The sequence below is a fragment of the Astatotilapia calliptera genome, chromosome 8 (assembly GCF_964374335.1).
Source record: "Astatotilapia calliptera chromosome 8, fAstCal68.1, whole genome shotgun sequence".
Lineage (NCBI taxonomy): Eukaryota > Metazoa > Chordata > Actinopteri > Cichliformes > Cichlidae > Astatotilapia > Astatotilapia calliptera.
Window position 1 is genome coordinate 5,073,520 of NC_137429.1, and position 20,435 is coordinate 5,093,954.

A 20,435-nucleotide genomic window follows, 5' to 3' on the forward strand; every position below is an offset into this window, starting at 1 on the left:
ATGGTGCGCGCCGCCTGCGACGCACGGCCCTCCTTGGATTTGAGGGAGCTGCTGTCACCCGCCGCAGAGAGGGCACGGTGGGTGAGATTATGTGATTGTCTCTGGATAAAGCATGCAGTCTGACTTCTTTTGTTTCAACGTTTGTCGCTATTTTTTCATCGAAATGCTGAGTTTTCACAGATTATTAAACGCCAAATGAGACTTTTGTCGGATTAATCAGACGCGGAAGGACAGACGATGAGAGTCGGAGGTGGATTTCAGGTGGGAGTTTTTAAAAATTGCTTTTCCAAAATAGATTTGAAAATACCAGACAAGCAATGTGAAAGTTTGGGCTAAATCTTAATGGAAAACACAGAATATAACCACCAGTATTCTGTGTAATTCAGCAGTTATGTGTGGTCTAATCTGGACAGCGAATGCGTCATGGGAATATGTTAATCTGCACATACATATATATATATGTATGAAACAACACTAAAAGCATTTGATTAAAATGAAAGTAACCTTTACTTGTCGTTGTGCTGAGGCAGTAGTATATTAATCCAGATTAGACCCTATGCAGACTTCAGTAGTTTACAGGTGAAACAAAGGACTTGTTAACCAAGGATGTGAAGTGATCAGGACAAGAATCTACCTTTAAAACTGTTTCACTGCCCTTTGTAATGTTTTGTGTTTTAAAAAAAATTCCCTCTGAGTTTGGAGTCCAAAAACGTGCTCAGCATTTAGTCTTTTTGATGTAAGTTGCACGTTTTCTTGTATATACTAGCGTCCTGAACACTATTGGTAAGAGTATTTTATTCCACACAAGAGATTATAACAGTCATAATCTGTGCATCTTAACTCCACCCTCAGGCATGATGCATGAAGTCTCCACCTTGGCTGACTTGTTGTGTTGACCACCATTCCCCCCCCCCCCCCCCCGTGAGCTCATTAAATCACTCATCCATCTGCATGCACATTGTTTTAGAATCAGAATCAGAATACTTTATTAATCCCGAAGGAAATTATAGGTTACAGCAGGCAGCACGCTAATGGCGCATGCGTCATTAGCGTGCATTATCTAGGTTTTCTGGGTCAAATGAGGTCAAACAGTAGTCCAGCAAATAACCATTCATCATCTTTGAGTTATTTATTGTTTTATTGCAGTTCGGAAGTTGAGTTAAATGAACTGGAGTGTGAGTGGTTTAAATGTATGCAACTATGATATTTACACTGTAAGGATAACTTCTAAACATGGGAGATACACAGAGGTTTTTTATTTTTCTGTGTCTAGAACATGAAACCAAAATAAAATGTGAGTGGAAATCATAATCAAACTCAGTGCGGACTATTGTGCATGAACCTTTCTGACTAAGCAAGCTCAGAAACCTGCAAATCCTTTCATCCTGTTTCCACCACAGGCTTTCAGTACTGAGGTCAGTTACTCTCATCCTCTCTTGCCCTTACATAACAGCAAGGCAGGCTGCTTCTGGATAGATTTAGACAGAAATCAAATTGAATGCACTGACTTAGCATCCCAGTACTGGCAAAATTACTTACTACAGTGTATTGGAAAGATTTGTAAAGCATTTTGTTGCACCCGAGAAACTTTCTTTAAGTCAGTCAGGTCAAAAAATATAAATATGAAAGTTATATTCCCACAACTGTACAGTGATTCTGCAGACTGACGCTGTGATGTCTGTGTTAAAATGCAAATTTTAACACAACGAATATTAGTAGCTTGTTCTCAGACTCACAAATTAAACGCAAATACATAAAACACACATAAACACATACACATAAAATACGACAAATAGAAGAGTTTTCTTTGGAAAAAAAGTATTTCTTTTCTGCAGCTCTTGAAAGTCATAAAACATTCTAAGTAAAACAAACCATGGCATATATTTATATTAAGTGTATAGAAGTGTTATTCTGTGGTAATCATGATTAATATTATTGTGTCAGTGCTCTCCGTCTTCAGATCGAGTTACTCCGTGTCCAGGTTACTCTAAGTAGCTAAAAACATCTCTTGAAAAACCAATTAAGAAGAGGTAATCCTCTCCTTGCAGACGGTATTGGCCATGGTGCCACACACTGCACAAGAGTGGATTACCAACAAGGCAAACTGCACGGGGATCCCCCAGAAGCCACAGATTCACCCACCTCCAGTAGTTTTAGCAGTTTAATTAGCTACATATGTGTTAAGTTGCTTAAACAGCTAATTACCCAAAATTAATTAGGCTAAATATTTGGAGATCCTCAGTCCATCTGAGAGTTTTTCTAAAGATTCATATTGCTAAAGAGGTGTGTCATCAAATGACTCCAAACTGATGCAGGATTGTTTGATGTGTGGTTTGTATTTAGATTAAGGGGGAGGGCCAGAAGGAGCCCTTAACACAGGGGTGGGCAATTCCAGGCCCCAAGGGCCGGTGTCCTGCAGATTTTAGATCTCACCTTGGGTCAACACACCTGAATCACATGATTAGTTCATTACCAGGCCTCTGGAGAACTTCAGGACATGTTGAGGAGCTAATTTAGCCATTTAAATCAGCTGTGTTGGTTCAAGGACACATCTAAAACCTGCAGGGACACCGGCCCTCGAGGCCTGGAATTGCCCACCCCTGCCTTAACAGATCAATCCAGTCATAGTCATACAGTAGCTGTTAAACCAGCCCGTGCAAATAATTACGTCTGCACAGGCTGATTAAAATGTCAATTAAGATTTTCTTGGCCTATTAAATATCAGCAAATGAAAGCTTAAAAAACCATCAGCCTCAAACCCAAAGTAATAAATTTACTGCCACAGATGTCTAAGGATGTGCACACATTTAAAGATCTGGAACCAGGTACATCTGCTTTTTTAATCAAACAAATTTAAAATGTTGCATCTGCTACAAAATAAACTTGTTAAATTAGAAATCTGCTTTCGCTCTTGTGTCTTTGTAAATAAAATAATAAAATAATAATTTAAGACATATAATGTTATTTTATTTATATTTGTACAACTAAACCTGCCTTTTGTGAAACTTAAAAACTTTGATTTAAAAGACAAAATTAAAATCATTTTGCTATAAGAACAACAATAAAAACATGTCAGGAATGAAGACCCAAATATAGACTCAACTGGGACTATATGTATATACACACACGGACACACAGAGGGCGATCACGGGAAGAGGAAGCAGGTGGGGAAATAGGAACAGCTAGCCTTATTGAGCTAAACATACAAACTTTAAAACTGTTAGTTAAAGTTAAAACTGTTAATAATAAATTGTCACATATTTCCCCCCAAATCTGTGCACCTTAAAGCGTGATGTATTCATTATGATAAGATAAAACATAACATATTCTTAGATAAATCTTCCAACTTTGGCTTTGGTTTTTGGTCAGTAAAATGCTCTAAATCAGTGTGCTTGACTCTAGGATCCAGAGTGATCTGGTTGGAGGATTCAGGTGTGCTGTGCTATATCCAGGTAGCATTTATGATAGCAGGCTTGAACCAAGAGCTCAGCTCTCACCTGTGTTAGGTAACTGGATTACTTCGATTCCTTCCTTGTCTCCTGCTCTGCTCAGTCTGTTAAACACTTTCACTTGTTGCTCATGGAACTTTCTCACCTTTCACAGCTCTTCATACAGGACTAAATTAAACTGACCTAATGCAAGATTTGGTGAAAATAAGACATCAAGGTAGAAATGTATCAATATATTTAAAGTTTTTGTTTGTTTGTTCATGCAGGATTGTTTGCCAACTTATTGTTCACTTAAGTCCTGACTTTTTAAAGGCTCATAATTATGTTTATTTTTATTATTCATAGTGCTAGCGGGTATACAGGCAGGAAACGGGAAGGTGTCAAAGGAAGGAATGATATGTGACACAGTTAATATCACAGGTCTCAATGAGAAGTTTAATAATCAGAGGAACATATCAGTTTTCACCTGTCACTGATTAGTTGATCAATTATATTTTTTAAACCACTGGAATTTAAATATGTTTTAAGAACACAGTTTAAGCAAATGAGCTTCGACAGCTGATGGTGTTTGAGGTGCCAGAATCTTAAACACTCAAATGATAATTTTTCTCAGATTTGTTTAGATTTGTCGCCCAGAACATTAAGGTTATGAGAAAAAAATTGACCTTTTGTCTGATATTTAGAAGACTAATAAAAAAAATAATTATGCACATCCAGTTAAGAGGCTGTCTGCCTTACTTTGGCTAAAATAGATTTTTGTTGCAGCTAAAATAAGTGTGCACTAACTCTTTGCTAAAGGGCTGGTGTTACCTTTTAAAGGCCAGTTTGGATCAGGCGGAAATAAATGGGAAACAGGCTTATTGTACATGGAAGTGTCTCCAAGCCCAGTGTTCACTGATTTGGTTTAAAGGTTTGGTGCCGTTTTTTGTTTTTGATATTATAGGATAGTAGATTTTCTCTGGCAAGTGAAAATGTAAATGTTTGAGAAATCACTACTTAAGAAGTCTTGTGATGGTTATTTCAGTTATTTTTTGATTAGACTTTGACTGCTGTGGATGTGTGATGTGCTTTTCAGTTTTATGTTTATGTGGCTAAGAACAATGGGCCTGCATTGATTCATCAGATGTGGCATTCATTTCTGTTTTAAATTCTGCTTTATAACAGCTTAAAAATGGAAATAATTATAAGGAAGTAGGCACTTGTACTCTCAGAATAACCATCATCTCCTTGGTCTTCCTTTGATTTCAGGGGGATTTTGGTAGATCGCAGCAGAACTCGCTCACAACAAGAAGGGGAGTCTGAGGTCGGCGCTCTGAGATGGACCTGTCTGGATCTTCACTCAATCGCAGCCAATCGCTGGCAAGCGGCCTGGAGAAGACTTCCCACACCTGGAACAAGCCAGCCCACTCTCAGAGCAGCAGCACTCTGTCATCTCGCCACTCCAGACAGGTCAGACAGTTTGGTCTATGAAAACATGAAAATAAATAATATTCATCAACTCCACATTTCCTCTCGATCATCCCCATCCTCCCAGACGTTTTGAGACTGCTGAAGTTATATATATGTTTAAAAAGTCACATAACTTAATCAGTCTAATAAACAATCAAAAAACAATCAAAAAAGAACAGTTTATATGATCAGATGCAGCAAAAAAGCCACAAATCTTCAAATATATTTGGAATTTTTGCCTTAAAAAGTATTAAAGCGGTTAATCGGTTATCAAAATAGTTGCAGATTGATTTTCTTCAATTTACAACTTTAGGATATTTCCATTCATCCATTTAAACTTTCATCTTTATCCATTTATTTACACTGTAAGCAAGAAACGACAATTTTCCTGTTGAATCGGACACTTAATTTTTCTTCATACTTTCCACAGATTATCAAAGACTGGGAAGTAATTGACGACCTTCAGGTTGAAATGCAGGGAGCAGGTGACGATCCTCAAGACAGGACCGCCCCGGGAATCTGTGAAGGATATCTTCTCAAGAGGAGGAAATGGCCACTTAAAGGCTGGCACAAGGTGAGAAGTCAGTGCACTCATTCACAATGCTGCTCAAACGTCGGGTCTCTTTAAAATCCGTCAGTTTCAAAAAAAGATGATCTCTTTTTCAGCGGTACTTCGTCTTGGAAGGAGGGATCTTACGCTACTCCAAAAATCAACAAGATGTAAGTGAAATTTTATGTTTGTCCAGACAATGCAAGGATTGACCTTTCAAACCAAACCACACCACCTCTAACCCAACTTTAATGTGATGTCTGATTTATTCAGTGTCAGTAAATAATCTTAATAACAAGCTTTCATATCACTTTGTTTTTGACAGGTGGCCAGGGGACGAGTCCAGGGCTCGCTAGATGTTAGCCTCGCAGTAATATCGATAAACAAGAAATCAAATCGGATTGATTTGGATGCAGAGGACATTCTGTATCATATGAAGGCAAAGAGTCATGAACTCTTCTACATCTGGGTAACCAAGCTACAAGCTCACCGCCTGTACAAGAAGAATGAGGCGGCTCATCTTCACAGCAGCGTCCTCCACACTTTGTCCCTTCCCACTGCGGCTGAACAAGCTCAGGGAAATGGAGATTTGGTAATAATGGAGTAAGAAAGTGACGTCAGACTGAAAGCCACAGTTGTTACAGGCCACCGAGAGTAACCCGGTGTTCTCTTGCCTCTAATTTATCAGAGCGCCACGGGGATGGCAGATTCAGCTGGAGTGTCAGGCGTGCTGCCGTCAGCTAACACAGCCGTGAACACGAAGGTGTCTGCCTGGCTGCAACAAAGCCACAATCCAGACATCTGTGTTCAAGGTATTTGTCTAATAATCCTAGCTGCAACGACAAAACTGAACAGGTGATTCTAAAAGTGGCAGTTTGTTGAGTACAGTCTTCAAGTTTCAGCATTAGGTTATATTGCCTGACATCCTCTGTTCTTCAACTTGGTTTTCTCTTTTTGATAATATATAATAATTGAGTGTCCATATAAAACACCCACAAATAGTATTTACAGAAAAGAAGACTTAAAGTAGGTGACTTAAAAATGACCAATGTGTCCTATGTGACTATTATTAGATTATTTATTAGGTGTGCAAAATGTCTAACTAACATTTGCTTTTGAGGTTGGTTGGAGTTCAGGTATTTTTCCGACTGTTCCAATAAGACAAGTGTTATTTACTAAATTCATTGAATTACTGATTGATAAAATGGTGAAAGAAACCTAATACAATTATCCAGAGTTTCGTCAGACCTATTAAAATCACATTCACATCTCAAATATTACAAATGTTGAAAAGAAAAAGCTGGAACATTAAAATTAATATTAGTTATCATTAATAATGTATGTACTGTTGGATAGTTTGATTTAAATCAAAGTATATTGTAAACTTTTTATATCTTACATTTTGTATGCAAATTCTTTAGGCATGAAAAATAGCAAGCAACAATAACAATGAGGTAAAAGTACAATAAGTTTACTTAAATGTATTTTACTGTGTCCCGTTACTGTTTAGAGTTAAATTGGGGAAAATATAGTTAAATTTTCTTTTTTGTTGTTGTTGTCATTTTAACATGCTAACACCATTTAATAGGGGATAGTCATCTGCATAAAACTTGATAAACATCAAGTTGTTGTCTCAGTCCACCAGATTTAAAGAAAAAGGTGTTTTTCTTGCGCTCACAGTGCAACGGCTATTTCTGTATATTAGCTCTGTGGCCAGCAGGACTCTTTTGTGATTAATTAGTTAAAAAAATTTGCTTCCTTGATATTTCCTGCCAGAGCTGAACCGTTGTCATCTGGACCTTTCTGAGCTAAACCGCTTAATCCAGAGGCTGCAGGCACTGGAGGTGGGGCAGGCCTTTACTAATGGAGACCTGCAACGGATCATCAGCATACAGGTGCATATAGGCTGATCATTCAAGCATGTTGTACATACTGCATTATGTCTCCAGCAATAATCACATGAGAAAATAAACCTTTTTTGGTGCAGAATCTGTCACTGGAGAAACCGAAGAAGCCGAAATCAGGGAAGATCTGGGGTCATTCCCGCACACTGTCCAGAGTGGAGGCCCTGGGAATGGTAAGAATGGTCTGTAACCTTCACTTTCTTAAAAAGGACACGATCAACAAGATTGCTAAATGTTCATGTTCAATTTGACATATAGTACATCTTGGTTTTTGAATTTATACATTGAGTCAGCATATTGGGTTTATGAAATCCCAATTCTTCAGTAACATTTTGGGACCTTTCTCTAATCTAATCCAAAGCCTATTCGTGGGATTACTAAATCGGTGAGTCACTATTAGTACATGAGACAACTTCATGCTTAAAAATGTTTGAATGTTCTTCAGTCACACTCTACAGCAGACTTCCTAACCATGAATTATAACTTCATGAATGATGTTTTTTTTCCAGGGTAAAAAGGAAAACAGCACTGCCAGTGTAACCCATATTCTCTACTGTGTTGAGACTTCCTTAGTTATACATATGAGGACTAAGGTGCTGCTTGTGCACCTCTCGATTTTTGTAATCTGGCGTATGATCATCGTGGTTTTTGCTAACATTTTAATGATATAAAAGTACAAAAGCTCAAAGATGATATAGGAGTTGTTGCAACTGCTTGGAAAGATTTTGTGGACAAAATGTTGAAAAAACCCCCCAAAAACTCAGCAATTTCTTTGATCCTGGTTTGGCCTCCTCTCCTTCTATACCAGCGCTGATATTGAACTCCAATTGTTCAGGAGAATACTGCAGTTACCTGTGCTGTAACATAACGTGAGCATAAATGGGTGTGACTGTGTGATGTCATCGCTGTTGCTCAAAGCGACCAATGCAGCAGGTAGCGGCAACCGAAGATGTGTCACCTATGGTGTTCACGCTGTGGCTGTATAAGCACAATGTATGAGTGGTTTCTTGTGTTAATCTTGACTGGAACATATTTCTTAGAGCCCTGGAGGTGGAGAAAGAGTCTCTCCACTCTAGGTTACAATGTAATCAACCGTTTTGCACAAAAAAGAGCATAACAATGGCATGACTGTAAGATGTACGAACAAACTTGTTTACAGCAAATCTGCTTTTCCTGTCTCCAGTAATGTCAGCTGTCTATTCTACAGCTTTGTAGGTTTTCTTTCTTACCAAACAACAGGAAGTGATCAAACTAAAAAATGGCAAATTAATGCATTTGTAAGCAGCTTGTAAGACAGACTGTGGTAGCAGACATCCACATTTAAGACATTAATATGTCACTGATTAGAATGTTGTAATTTTATAGATTACACTCCTAGCCATGTCTTTATATTAGCCAGAAGCATAGGAGTATTTAATAACAATAATAAAAATTCGGTGCAATTCAGCCATCATCTTAACTAACTAACATCATGTGTAACACCCAAAAGCTCCAGATTTTATTCTAGTTTGTACAAATACATGTTAATGTAGATAAATAGGCTCAATAAAGAAACAAAAAGCAAGCTTTATTAGGAACAATTACAGAATACTGCAAAAACCTAATGTATGAAATCCACACAATCACAGACAATCAGACAGGGAAAAGGATACAGAGGGAAAAATGACTATATATACACACACACAATGTGGACAATTACGTAAGAAGACTTATGTAGCGAAATAAGACAAAGGTGTAAGAAATCAACAGCAGGTGAAGACAATGATGGGAGTCTACTCATCCAACTCATCTAAAAGAGCACACATTTCCCCAATATTAAACTATTCTTTCCGCTCCGTTGTAGGTGCTTTTGTAGTCTCTGTTAACCCCTAACATTAGAGGTCTTCACAAACCCAAAGAGGCCTAAAGGTGACATGCAAATACAACACACAGATGTCCCAAATAGACCCAAAGATCATTTGGATCCTCTCAGATGTTCTGTAAGCACAAACCTGAGATGGGCAGTAAAACAGGACTCCCACTTTCAGCAGTACTAGTAAGATTTGTGAAGATCTCTGTATGTTGGTGGTGCATTCCCATTCCCTGGTATAAACATTGGGACTTCCCTTCATAGTGCTAGTTAAACCTCTGCTGGATAACACAACACAACAGTGACATCTACTCACACAAAGATAGATAGCAAGGGAATCAACCACAGTCCTTCCTCTGTTCACTTCACAGCTGTCCTCAAGTCACCTGAGCAACTCGGCCCACCTCGGTGCATCGGTCCCGTGTATCCCCGACTACGTGTACTCTCAGCTCTCCCCTTCCACGGTCAATTCGCCCGAAGGGAAGAAAATCCAACAGGACATCTACGCTATGTCTCAACGAGGTCAGAGAAACATATAAACACAAATATGTCATCTACCGGTAGACAAAAGTTAATTTGAGCACATTTATCCTGGGAATCGCTTTATTGCAAAATATGTAAATGCCACAGATACCTTCCTGTTCAACAGAAACTGTTGTTTAATGCTCCTTTAGTGCTCAACTCTCTGAAGTCGGTGCATGAGACTCTGTCCCAGGAGAGGCAGAAGCTGCAGGCAGTCTGGGACGCTAACAACATGCACCAGTCTAACACATTAGCTCAGGTTAGATTTGTCATCTGGACTCTCTGTCCCACTTTATCCTGTTTGGTTTTTTATACTTGGTGGCTGATTTTCTTTGTTCATTCCTTTTTTTTCTTCCCCTGGTGCCAGCCTGAGGCAGTGAGGCATTCATCCCAAGGACCTCCTTCAGTGGCAGACTCTGCTGCAGAATATTTTGATGCCAGTGATGACATCCTGTGGGGCAGCTCCTCTGAGGTGTCTGATGAATCCGGACTAAGTGACGGAAGCACCACCAATTCTGAGCCGGAGGAAGGACACAGTGGGTACACCAGTATCAGTGACCAGGGTTTAAAGTGTATAAAAAGTCAGTGGGTTTTTTTTATATCCTAAAAAAAATAGCTTTAATGTACTTGAATAGTATTGCTGAATAGTTCTACCTACTCTTCTTTCTGTATCTACTCTTTGATGTGAATATTGTACTAACTAAAACAACAATTCACACTATGTACAACCTGAAAACCACTGGCACTGATGCAGACTCTTATTCTTGTTATTGCCTGAATAGAAACATCCAGCCGTACTTTTATTCTTGATAATAATAATATTATTTTCTTTAATCAACATTGCAGCATCAGCTACCCGGAAGTACCGTGCCAGCATTTCCAGGACTCCCAACAGTGTTGTTCCCAAGAGCACTGGACGTCGAACAAAACTGCCTGTTCACTGTCCTGACAATAGCCACGTGGGGCTCGTGGCCATACTCTATAACAACATAGGTAAGAACCAGGAATCCAGACTTACTCAGTACTCGAATTGATAATATGCAAGAAAAGAGTCTTCGTGGCAGTTTTCAGAGCCCTCTGTTTTGTTTCTTCACAGGTAAAGACTTGGCTCGAGTGTCCATGCCAGCTGTTCTCAATGAGCCCATTAACCTGCTGCAGAGGCTGTGTGAAGAGCTGGAGTACAGTGAGCTGCTGGATACTGCCAACAACACATCAGACCCCTACCAGAGGATGGTAAGTCTGTCCACACTTAAAACGAGTTAACATACCATAAGATATACGTCCAGCTCAATGTGTGTAGTAAAAGATTAAAGGAAGTGCCTTAAAACTGCATTCTTTGTGATGGCCAGCAAGAGGCGGCTGTTCTGTTTGCAAAAAGACCTCTGCCTACATATCAGCCTATAAAAAAACAGCCCTCAGCTTTCTCACACTGTGACCTAAGTTAAAACTCTCACTTCGCTATGAACTGGTATTTTCCACATTAACACAAGCTTTGTATATCACTTACTCTACTCATCAAATCGAACTTTCTGTCAGTTACCCAAAATGAAATTTTGACAGAGTGGGGCAGATCCAGCATGCACTCCAGGTGGACAAGTGCAGGTGGTTAGAACTTACAGGGGCCTTTGAAGTGATCCAGAGATGCACAAGGAGATGACCTTAAAGGGGAAATATTTAAAATCGCAAGAGAAAGAAAATATAGCATAGAAAGCAATAACTAAATAAAATTATTTTACATGGGGATAAACAAAGCGACCTTTTATGTTTTGTGTTTTATCTCGTTTAGGTTTACATTGCTGCCTTCGCTATCTCTGGCTACTCCACTGCGACGTTCAGGAACCGCTACAAGCCCGTTAACCCGATTCTGGGGGAGACCTACGAGTGTATCAGAGAGGACCGAGGTTTCCGCCTCATCAGTGAGCAGGTATCTTAATCAGGTGTATCATGGTTATCTTTATACGCGGAAAACACTCAGTTACCTAGAAGGGATATTTATACAGCTGAACAGATATAGAAAAGTAGGAAAAGATGAATTAGGAAGGATAATCTAATTAATTAATAATAGATAATCATAGAGCTAATGATTATTCTTTTTAATTTAGAGAACTCCAGTGTTCCAGCTTATATTTGGGTATAAAAAATGCATGCAGTTTGTCTAAGCCTATCAATAATAATTTTTTACTTTTGAACAGGTTTTTGACAGATCTCTGAAATATCTCTTTAAATATCTTTGTAAAATCGAATAAATTTGTTATGCATCGTACGGTTGATACAAAATCCCACCGCATACCTCAACTTGCCTCAGGTCACACCGTTTGGGAAACGCTTTCTTAGAGCATGAACCATACCATGAAGTGCAGCAAATGAAAGGCTGATACTAACACTAGTGCTGGTGCGGCATTAGTTCTGCCTTGGTGCTTTTTAAGAACCACATATTCAACAGACAGTGTTAATTAGCAATCCTAATCTGAATTAGAAATCTAGGTAATTTCAATGGTAAGAGGATCGGGGTAGAGTCTTTAGTCTGGGCTGTCAATTTTCTAGTTTTTTGGATTGAATGCATGGAACCGGCTCTAGATTGGTTGGTGGCAAAGTGTCGGTGGAATAGGATTTGGTTTTGTAGTGCATACAGGTAAAATTGCTGCAGGTAAATCTGTTGGTTTAATGAGGAAGATGTATTAAATGGACACAATGTTTCCTGCTTTTTTAACTTGGGAACTTTGTTTCATTGTTGAGGATGAAATAGTTAAGACATAATTTTGTGATGAAGTCTCTGTACTTGCCCAGGTCTGCCACCATCCTCCCATCTCTGCCTGCCATGCTGACTCAGAGAACTTCTCCTTCTGGCAAGGTGAACAACTTCTTTTATCAAACCAGCACACTCTCTTTATCTGTTGTAACTAGCTGTTTCTGTCTTCTGACTTAATTATGCTTTTAGGAAGGATGTGAGTATATTGTATAGTGTCACCAATACTTTCTTACATCTGAACAGACCAGCGATGGAAAAATAAATTCTGGGGAAAGTCGCTGGAGATCCTGCCAACAGGAATGGTAAACGTGACTCTGCCGAGGTAAACGATCTGGCTTTATTTTCAATTTTTCCTCTCTGGCTGACATATTATAAAAGAACCCAACCAGCGATTGTTGATATTTGAAAATTTTGTTGGTAGATTTAAATGTTTAGCTAAAATGAGATGCAATGAGAAGCTCCTGATATAAAATACAAAGATAAGATAAGATAACCTTTATTAGTCCCACACATGGGAAGTGTGGGTGGTGTGGTGTGACTTAGACATCTGGGCCCGTATCCCTAAAGAATCTTTGTGCAAAAAGTGGCTCCTAGCGGCCAAATTCTAAGAAAATTCTCAGAGTCATGACGTTTTCTTAGAATTTCCCCTAAAAGTGACACGACAATCCCAGTTAATATAAAAGCTATTCCTCAAGATTCCTAATGCTTAAAAGGGCTCCTAAGGCGAGATCTGCTAAGAGCAGGGAAGAGGACTTTTAGTGGCTTAGGAGTTCCCCTAAGCAGCTGCACAAAATGGCCAACAGAAGAGGCAGGAGAGATGTCCTGCAAACACTGGATGACAGGGAATTATTGAGACGCTACAGATTGGATCGTGCAGGAATCATGTTTGTGGTGGATCTCCTTAGAGATGCAATTACTTCACCAACTCGACGCCACAACACTATTACACCGGAGACGAAAGTAATCACAACCCCGAGGTATTTGGCATCCGGGAAAATGCAACAATGCAGCAGTGATGACTTGGGTCTGCAATCACAGACATTGCTAAAAGCTGAGCCGTGTTACCCTCGTTAAGACCACACTGGACTTGTAACGTTGTGATTTCTACTTCATTAAGGACAGCCCCTTGAGATAGGCCATCTTGTTTTCAACAGGGTCCATATGGGAGTGAAAGTACAAAATATGTCAGCTAGGATATTAATATGAGCAAATAAGACACAAATCATTATTTGAACAGGGTGTAATGAGTTTAAGTTTTCACATATTTTAGATTCTAATGTTAGGCTATAACCCCTACAGCTTACTATTCATTTTCCAGATATTTTCTTGAATGTGAAATATTATTTACAATTACAGTCAGCATAAGATTAGAGTGTATAATTATGTTTATTGATTTGAGGGTATATCCTTTGCTCATTATCACCAAAAGCTCATTTCCATCAAACTTGTAGGATCAACCAATCACGGCTTTTGAAATGATGACTCATACCTAGCAACGGGGTCAACCACACCTCCTCACTAAGATAGGATTTTCCATCCATTCCTTGCTCAGAGTTCACTGAAAATGTTCTGGAATCACTTCTAAGCTAAAACTCCTGGCAAGGAATTTTTAGGTTAAGTTAGGAGCTCTCTGAGAGGATTCTCAGAATCTTTAGGGATACGGGCCCTGGATGCTACCCACTTCCAGGTGGGGCATAGCAGCTTTTTGTGAGACCATTTACACTAGCACATCTGCGTCTTTCCCACTGTGTCAGAAAGGTAGCTTTCCAACTAAAATTCCATTTTAGGGGCAATAATATAGCCAGAAAATTGAATGAGTAGAGTATTCAGTGAACAGCAGTTGGTTTGGCTTTGTAAAGAAAGTGATTTCAAAGCACTGAGCTGGCACACCATCTGAGGTGCCATAATTCCAGTGGTTCACCCTCAGGGCCACACCTTAGGATGGTAGTTAAGCTTTACATTGCCATGAGAAAAACTTCTTAAACGAAAAAGAATAAAACACTTGGTCATACCCGTGAATTGTTTCGCCACAGTCTGGATACTGTGGACTCCTGTGCTGTGTCTAAACTCAGTGTCGCTGCTGGAAACTGATTTTTTTTTTTAAATTACACATGTTCAAAACCTTAAAAAACCCAAATAAAAGTATGAATCCTCACTTTTGAAAAGTTGCAATCAGAATTATTTGCCATCTTTTTTTATTTAAAATTGACCATCTGTGTCAGTGATGACCAAATATTCTGCATTTGTGGGTTTTCCTCAGGTATGCTGACCACTATGAGTGGAACAAAGTAGCGACTTGCATCCATAACGTCTTCAGCCAGCAGCGCTATCTGGAGCATTATGGAGAGGTCATCATCAAAAACCTCAAAAGTAACATCTGCACATGCAAGATTACTTTTGTCAAGGTGAGGGACCACTCAGCGCTCGTGTCTTACACTCTTTAGATGCGAGATTAACAGGTTTTTCTTCTGCCGCAGTCTCGTTATTGGGGTTCAGAAACGAATAAGAATGAGGTTCAGGGTGTGGTGTTGGACCAAAGTGGGAGTGCCATTCACCGGTTTGGAGGTCTGTGGCATGAAGGCATCTTCTGTGACACTCTGCCGACTCCAAAATGCATCTGGAAGCCAAGTGAGTCCTAAATAACTAAGACATGCTTCCTTAAATGTTGTCTGTTTAGTTTTGACCATCATTTCTTTTTAGTCTGAGTCACGTGGTGGGTGCAAAAACGTCTCTTTAGAAGTTTAAATGGAGGTTAAGTGAGATGATTAGGTACTCTTTCTACCAAAATAGCTAATCAGGATAAAGCCAAGTGTCACGTTTGTGCCTCAGTTCACCTAAGAGGCTTCTATCACCCCACAGATCAACAGCCAAAGGATTACCTGCTGTATTATGGTTTCTCCAGCTTTGCCATGGAGTTGAATGAACTCCCTTCAGACTTGAAGCCTCTTCTGCCTCCTACAGATACGCGCCTGCGCCCAGACCAAAGGTCAGAAATCTTTCCAATGCAAAAAATAAAAAGGGAAAACCAAAACAATACTAGATGGGATTTGAACACAGCTGTGGTCCATTACAATGCTCTGGAATATTATCTATCTACAAGTAGATAGATCCATGTACTGCCCACTTTATTAGGCATACCTGTTCAACTGCTCCTTAACAGAAATAAATATCTAAAAAGCCAATCACATGGGAGCAACTCGGGGCATTTAGGCATGCAGTTATAGTCAAGACGACCAGCTGAAGTTCAAACCCAGCATCAGAATGGGGAAGAAATGTGATTTAAGCACTGGGTATTTAAGAACAACTCTGTGACACTGGGTTCAGAAACTGACTCCTAGTCACAGAGAATATTATACAAATTGTTAAAACCAAGGTAGGCAGAAGTGCATCTCTGAAATCATAACATGTTTAATCTTGAAGCAGATGGTCTACACCACAGGTGTCGAACTCCAGGCCTCGAGGGCCGGTGTCCTGCAAGTTATAGATGTGTTCTTGATCCAACACAGCTGATTTAAATGGCCAAATTGCCTCCTCAACATGTCTTGAAGTTCCCCAGAAGCCTGGTAATGAACTAATCATTTGATTCAGGTGCGTTGACCCAGGGTGATATCTAAAACCTGCAGGACACTGGCCCTCGAAGCCTGGAATTCGACACCCCTGGTCTACAGCAACAGAAAACTACACTGGGTGCCCCTCCTGTCAGCTAAGAACAGGAAACAGATCACACAGACTCCCCAGAATTGGACAACAGTAGATTGGGAAAGTTCATTACCAGGCCTCTGGAGAACTTCAACACATGTTGAGGAAGTAATTTAGCCATTTAAATCAGCTGTGTTGGATCAAGGACACATCTAAAACCTGCAGGACACCGGCCCTCGAGGCCTGGAGTTCCACACCTGTGGTATAGATCCATCCTGTCTTACATCAACAGTTCAAGCTGCTGCTGGTGTGGGGGATATTTTCCTGACACACTTTAGGCCTGCTGACCATCATTTAAACACCACAGCCTAAACAAGTATTGTTCCTGCCCATGTCCATCCCTTTATGACCACACTGTACCCATCTTCTGATGGCTGCTTCCTGCTGAATAACACACCAGGTCACAAAGCTCACAACAATTTAAAACTGGTTTCTTTAACATGAAAGTGAGTTCAAATGGCCTCAAGTGGCCTTCACAGTCACCAGATCCCACTCCAACAGAGCATCTTTGGGATGTGGATGAAGAGGAGATTCACATCAAGGATGTGTAGCTGTTGTCACATGACAAACAGAAAACTCCCCTAGCACTTTAAAGTCCTTCTGTGCATTCAGGGGAAAGAGAGCAATGGCTGTAAAGGCCATAATGGTTGTTTTCACAACTACGTAGGAGGAGCCAGGTAAGAGTGGCTTTGTATGTAAAAGTCAGCACTCCTCTGCAATACTGTACAGACTATAGTGTGGCACAAGCTAAAATCATCCAGAAACACGGAGTAAATATGGTGTAAGCTTGATGTCACCTTCTTGCAGAATGCTGGAGGATGGAAGGGTGGATGAAGCTGACAAAAAGAAGGACGAGATTGAAGAAATGCAGAGAGAGCGGAGAAAAGAGCTCGGCAAAAGGGGTGAAGAGCATGTTCCTCGTTTTTTCAAGTAAGTCAATTCCCTTTAAAATCCAGGTTCATTGATAATTTCCATTTATCTTAATTGTAGTCTTCCAACCTTGATATTTGGTTATATCTTTGTGTCTGTATATTTGAAGTAATTGTACAGTTCAGGTTATTTGTGTGCCACATTTAAAAACAACTGCTTTTAGAGGAAAAAGCAGGCAGCTCCATAGACTGAAATTTGCTTTAGTACATGGATAAATCACAGAGGTGGGACCAAGTCATTGTTTTGCAAGTCTCAAGTAAGTCTCAAGTCTTTATCCTCAAGTCTCAAGTAATGTCAGGCAAGTCAGAGTCAAGTCTCAAGTCACTGGTGTAAAAGTCCGAGTAAAGTCACAAGTCTGAAACTTTGAATTTCAAGTCCTTTCGAGTCCTTTAAAAAAAACAAAAAAAAAAACGAAAAAAAAAATGTCGCAGTTATATGCTAAATGTAAATATTAGACCATGTGATTTTTAAATCTGTTTTTCTCAACACATGACGAAATAGTGAACTTAGAAAATATACACAAATTGTGAAATTGCACCTCTATAAAATGCAGCTCAAATAAACTTAGCTCCAAGAATAATTTTCACCGACAATTCTGAGATAAGCTGCATGTTATTCTTGGATGCGCTTGTAGGACCGGCTTTAAAATAGCATGACAAAAATATCATACACATTAAAGTTAGTTGACATCACAAAGTTAGATGAAGTCAGCTATCTCATCGTAGCAAAAGAGAAGCACCACCTACCGTTCTTTATGCAACTTCAACTGTCGGACAAAGTTGGAAGTTGTTCCATCGCTGTCTGTGATTCTCTGCTTGCATGTTTTGCATATTGCATTTCGTTTTTTTGTTGACTACTTCATAGTTTATGTACCTGAAAATAATAACTCCTTGCAGCATTTTTGAGCGTTTGTTTTCTTCTTAAAAAAAAATCTGGTTAATTTGATTTGCTGTGCTACAGCTCATGCACACATACGTACGGAGTGTGGTTGGAATAAATGAATGAATGAATTGAATTAATGGTGCACACTTTCTATATAATATGTGTGTTAAATTTTAGATTTGGGGTGAAATATCAAGTCTTTTCAAGTAAACCGGTTCAAGTCCAATTCAAGTCCCAGGTCACTGGTGTAAAAGTCCAAGTTAAGTCACAGTCTTAGAACATTTTTTCAAGTCAAGTCTAAAGTCATAAAATTAATGACTCGAGTCCAAGTCATGTGACTCGAGTCCACACCTCTGATAAATCATTCAGTAAAAATACTTACAGTCCATTCAGTTCTTGCAGCTTTATATGGTAACTTTGTAACTTCAGTAACATTATTTAAACATTTAAAATCATTTCTGCCATCAACAACATGCAAATTCATGAACTGTAGAAATGCCGGTGTGCAAATTATTATTCTTTATGGTTATTTTACATCATCAGGAGATCCAAAGATTCCTCTGGACGGGACGTGTGGTTGACAAACGGGACTTACTGGAAACTTCGAGAGAATCCAGGGTTTGCTAATCTTGAAAACTTAACTCTGTGGTGATGAGATGAGACTGCAGAAATGAGTGGACAAAACCACATGAAAGGACAAGATCATGGATATTCAGCCGTGGATATTCTGGACAGCACATATGAACCACTCGGAGAGTGAAGATAGTGCTGCGGATCTGTTCTTGATTCTTCTGCACACCCGTGACTGGCTCATGGGAATCCTCAGATACCCAACAAACATTAATGGAAATACAATAAAATCTTATTCATTTAATTTTTTAGATTACTTAAATCAATATGCTGTTTTTATGTGAATTTCTTTTTTCCCCCAACAAACTCTAAACTCTTTAAGACTTAAAAATTGCTTTTCTCTGTGGTGTTTCTATCAGGATGCTGCTTTGTGATAGTTTGATCTATTGCAATTGAGTTTGAGAAAAAATTTGGTGGAGTGGTGGAGACCAAAATAGAGCAAAAAGAGTGTAAAGAATATATACATATATATAGTTCTAGAAACTGGAAAAACACATGACTTTAAATATAAAAAACAGTGTCCTTAACTGCTATGTGTGCAAATGTTCTATATTGAGTATAGAATTTGATTCCAATGGTTCAAAACTTTTGAACATCTAAGCAGACCTTTAATTCAGACACACCTACACACACACAGACACAGGGACCACCTACAAGGTGCATTACTATCCATTACAATCTAGGTTTAGATAGTAATGGACAAAAACAGCTGGTTCTATTGATTCCCATCTGTGCTCAGTTTTCATTGACACTCCACAATTTTATGGATAATAGAAAAATACTGTGTGTATCCTTTGGCACACCCTGACTCCACTGGAGAACCACTGTGAAACCTCAGTTTATATGTTACAACAGACTCTTTATCCAGGCAAATCTAACTTCAGGCTACACCAGGGGTGGGCAACTCCAGGCCTCAAGGGCCGGTGTCCTGCAGGTTTTAGGTATCACCCTGATCAACACACCTAAATGAAATGATTAGTTCATTACCAGGCCTCTGGAGAACTTCAAGATATGTTGAAGAGGTAATTTAGTCATTGAAATCAGCTGTGTTGGACACATCTAAAACCTGCAGGACACTGGCCCTCGAGGCCTGGGGTTGCCCCTGGGCTACACTATACAACATATTTAACTGTCCAAAAAATGAAGTACTCCAACTTGATATCTGTTGCTTCCTCTTTATGAGAACGTTTGCCTATCGTGGCTCAGGACATTCTGGCATAAGAGATTCTTGATTGAGAATTTCAATTCCTTTTGCCTAACTAAAGTCAAAGACAGAATTTGTCTGCTTTAGTTATGTTATCATTGAAATGTTTTTTTTCCAAAAAATATATATTATTAACATTTTTGTATGTGTTTTTGACCTGTAATCTAAATAAGAGTTACAAATGTTCAGTAATCACATATTTAAAAGAGGAGATAATATATTATCCTTTGTTTATATGTCATTTAATAGGAAAATGAGTATCCAGCTGGTTGGAAACCTGCACATACTGTATTTATACATTACATTAAACTGGTGATATCATGACTGTGTTTTTACTGGGACTGCATTTATTATGAGATGCCCTTTCTTTTAAAAGACCACTGGAAGTTTCTGGACATAAAAGAAGAAATAGACTTGAGATTGTTTATAATTAAGCAAGGCTTTTACTGCACTTCTTTTGCAGCAGGGGAAGGAGCTTAAAAGATGCTTTCCATAATACGACTATACCATAACACTTGGAAGATGTGTGACACACAGCTGGAATATTTCCTTCTCCTCTTCACTTCTGCTGCCCCCTGAACACGAAGGATGTTATGAGCATAAAAGAAAACATGCCGC

At 39.2% G+C, this 20,435-nt stretch overlaps 1 protein-coding gene across 8 annotated transcripts; it reads left to right on the plus strand.

Annotated features, from left to right (window-relative positions):
- Positions 1-46: 46 nt before the first annotated feature.
- osbpl7 (oxysterol binding protein-like 7) lies at positions 47-20,141 on the plus strand. Of its 8 annotated transcripts, none has more exons than XM_080305015.1 (22): positions 47-261; positions 4,698-4,898; positions 5,329-5,472; positions 5,565-5,618; positions 5,774-6,040; positions 6,137-6,260; positions 7,225-7,343; positions 7,436-7,534; positions 7,714-7,737; positions 9,573-9,723; positions 9,876-9,982; positions 10,091-10,304; positions 10,570-10,716; positions 10,820-10,956; positions 11,510-11,647; positions 12,511-12,574; positions 12,716-12,794; positions 14,733-14,877; positions 14,950-15,100; positions 15,332-15,458; positions 16,979-17,101; positions 18,527-20,141. In XM_080305015.1, the coding sequence occupies exons 2-22, from the start codon at positions 4,767-4,769 to the stop codon at positions 18,633-18,635; spliced, it is 2,655 nt and encodes an 884-aa protein (XP_080161141.1). In that variant the 5' UTR covers positions 47-261; positions 4,698-4,766; the 3' UTR covers positions 18,636-20,141. The 8 variants fall into 8 exon arrangements, with proteins under 8 accessions (XP_080161141.1, XP_080161142.1, XP_080161136.1 ...); XM_080305016.1 differs by having other exon boundaries at positions 7,436-7,525; XM_080305017.1 differs by having other exon boundaries at positions 48-261; positions 10,091-10,259.
- The last annotated feature ends 294 nt before the right edge of the window (positions 20,142-20,435 follow it).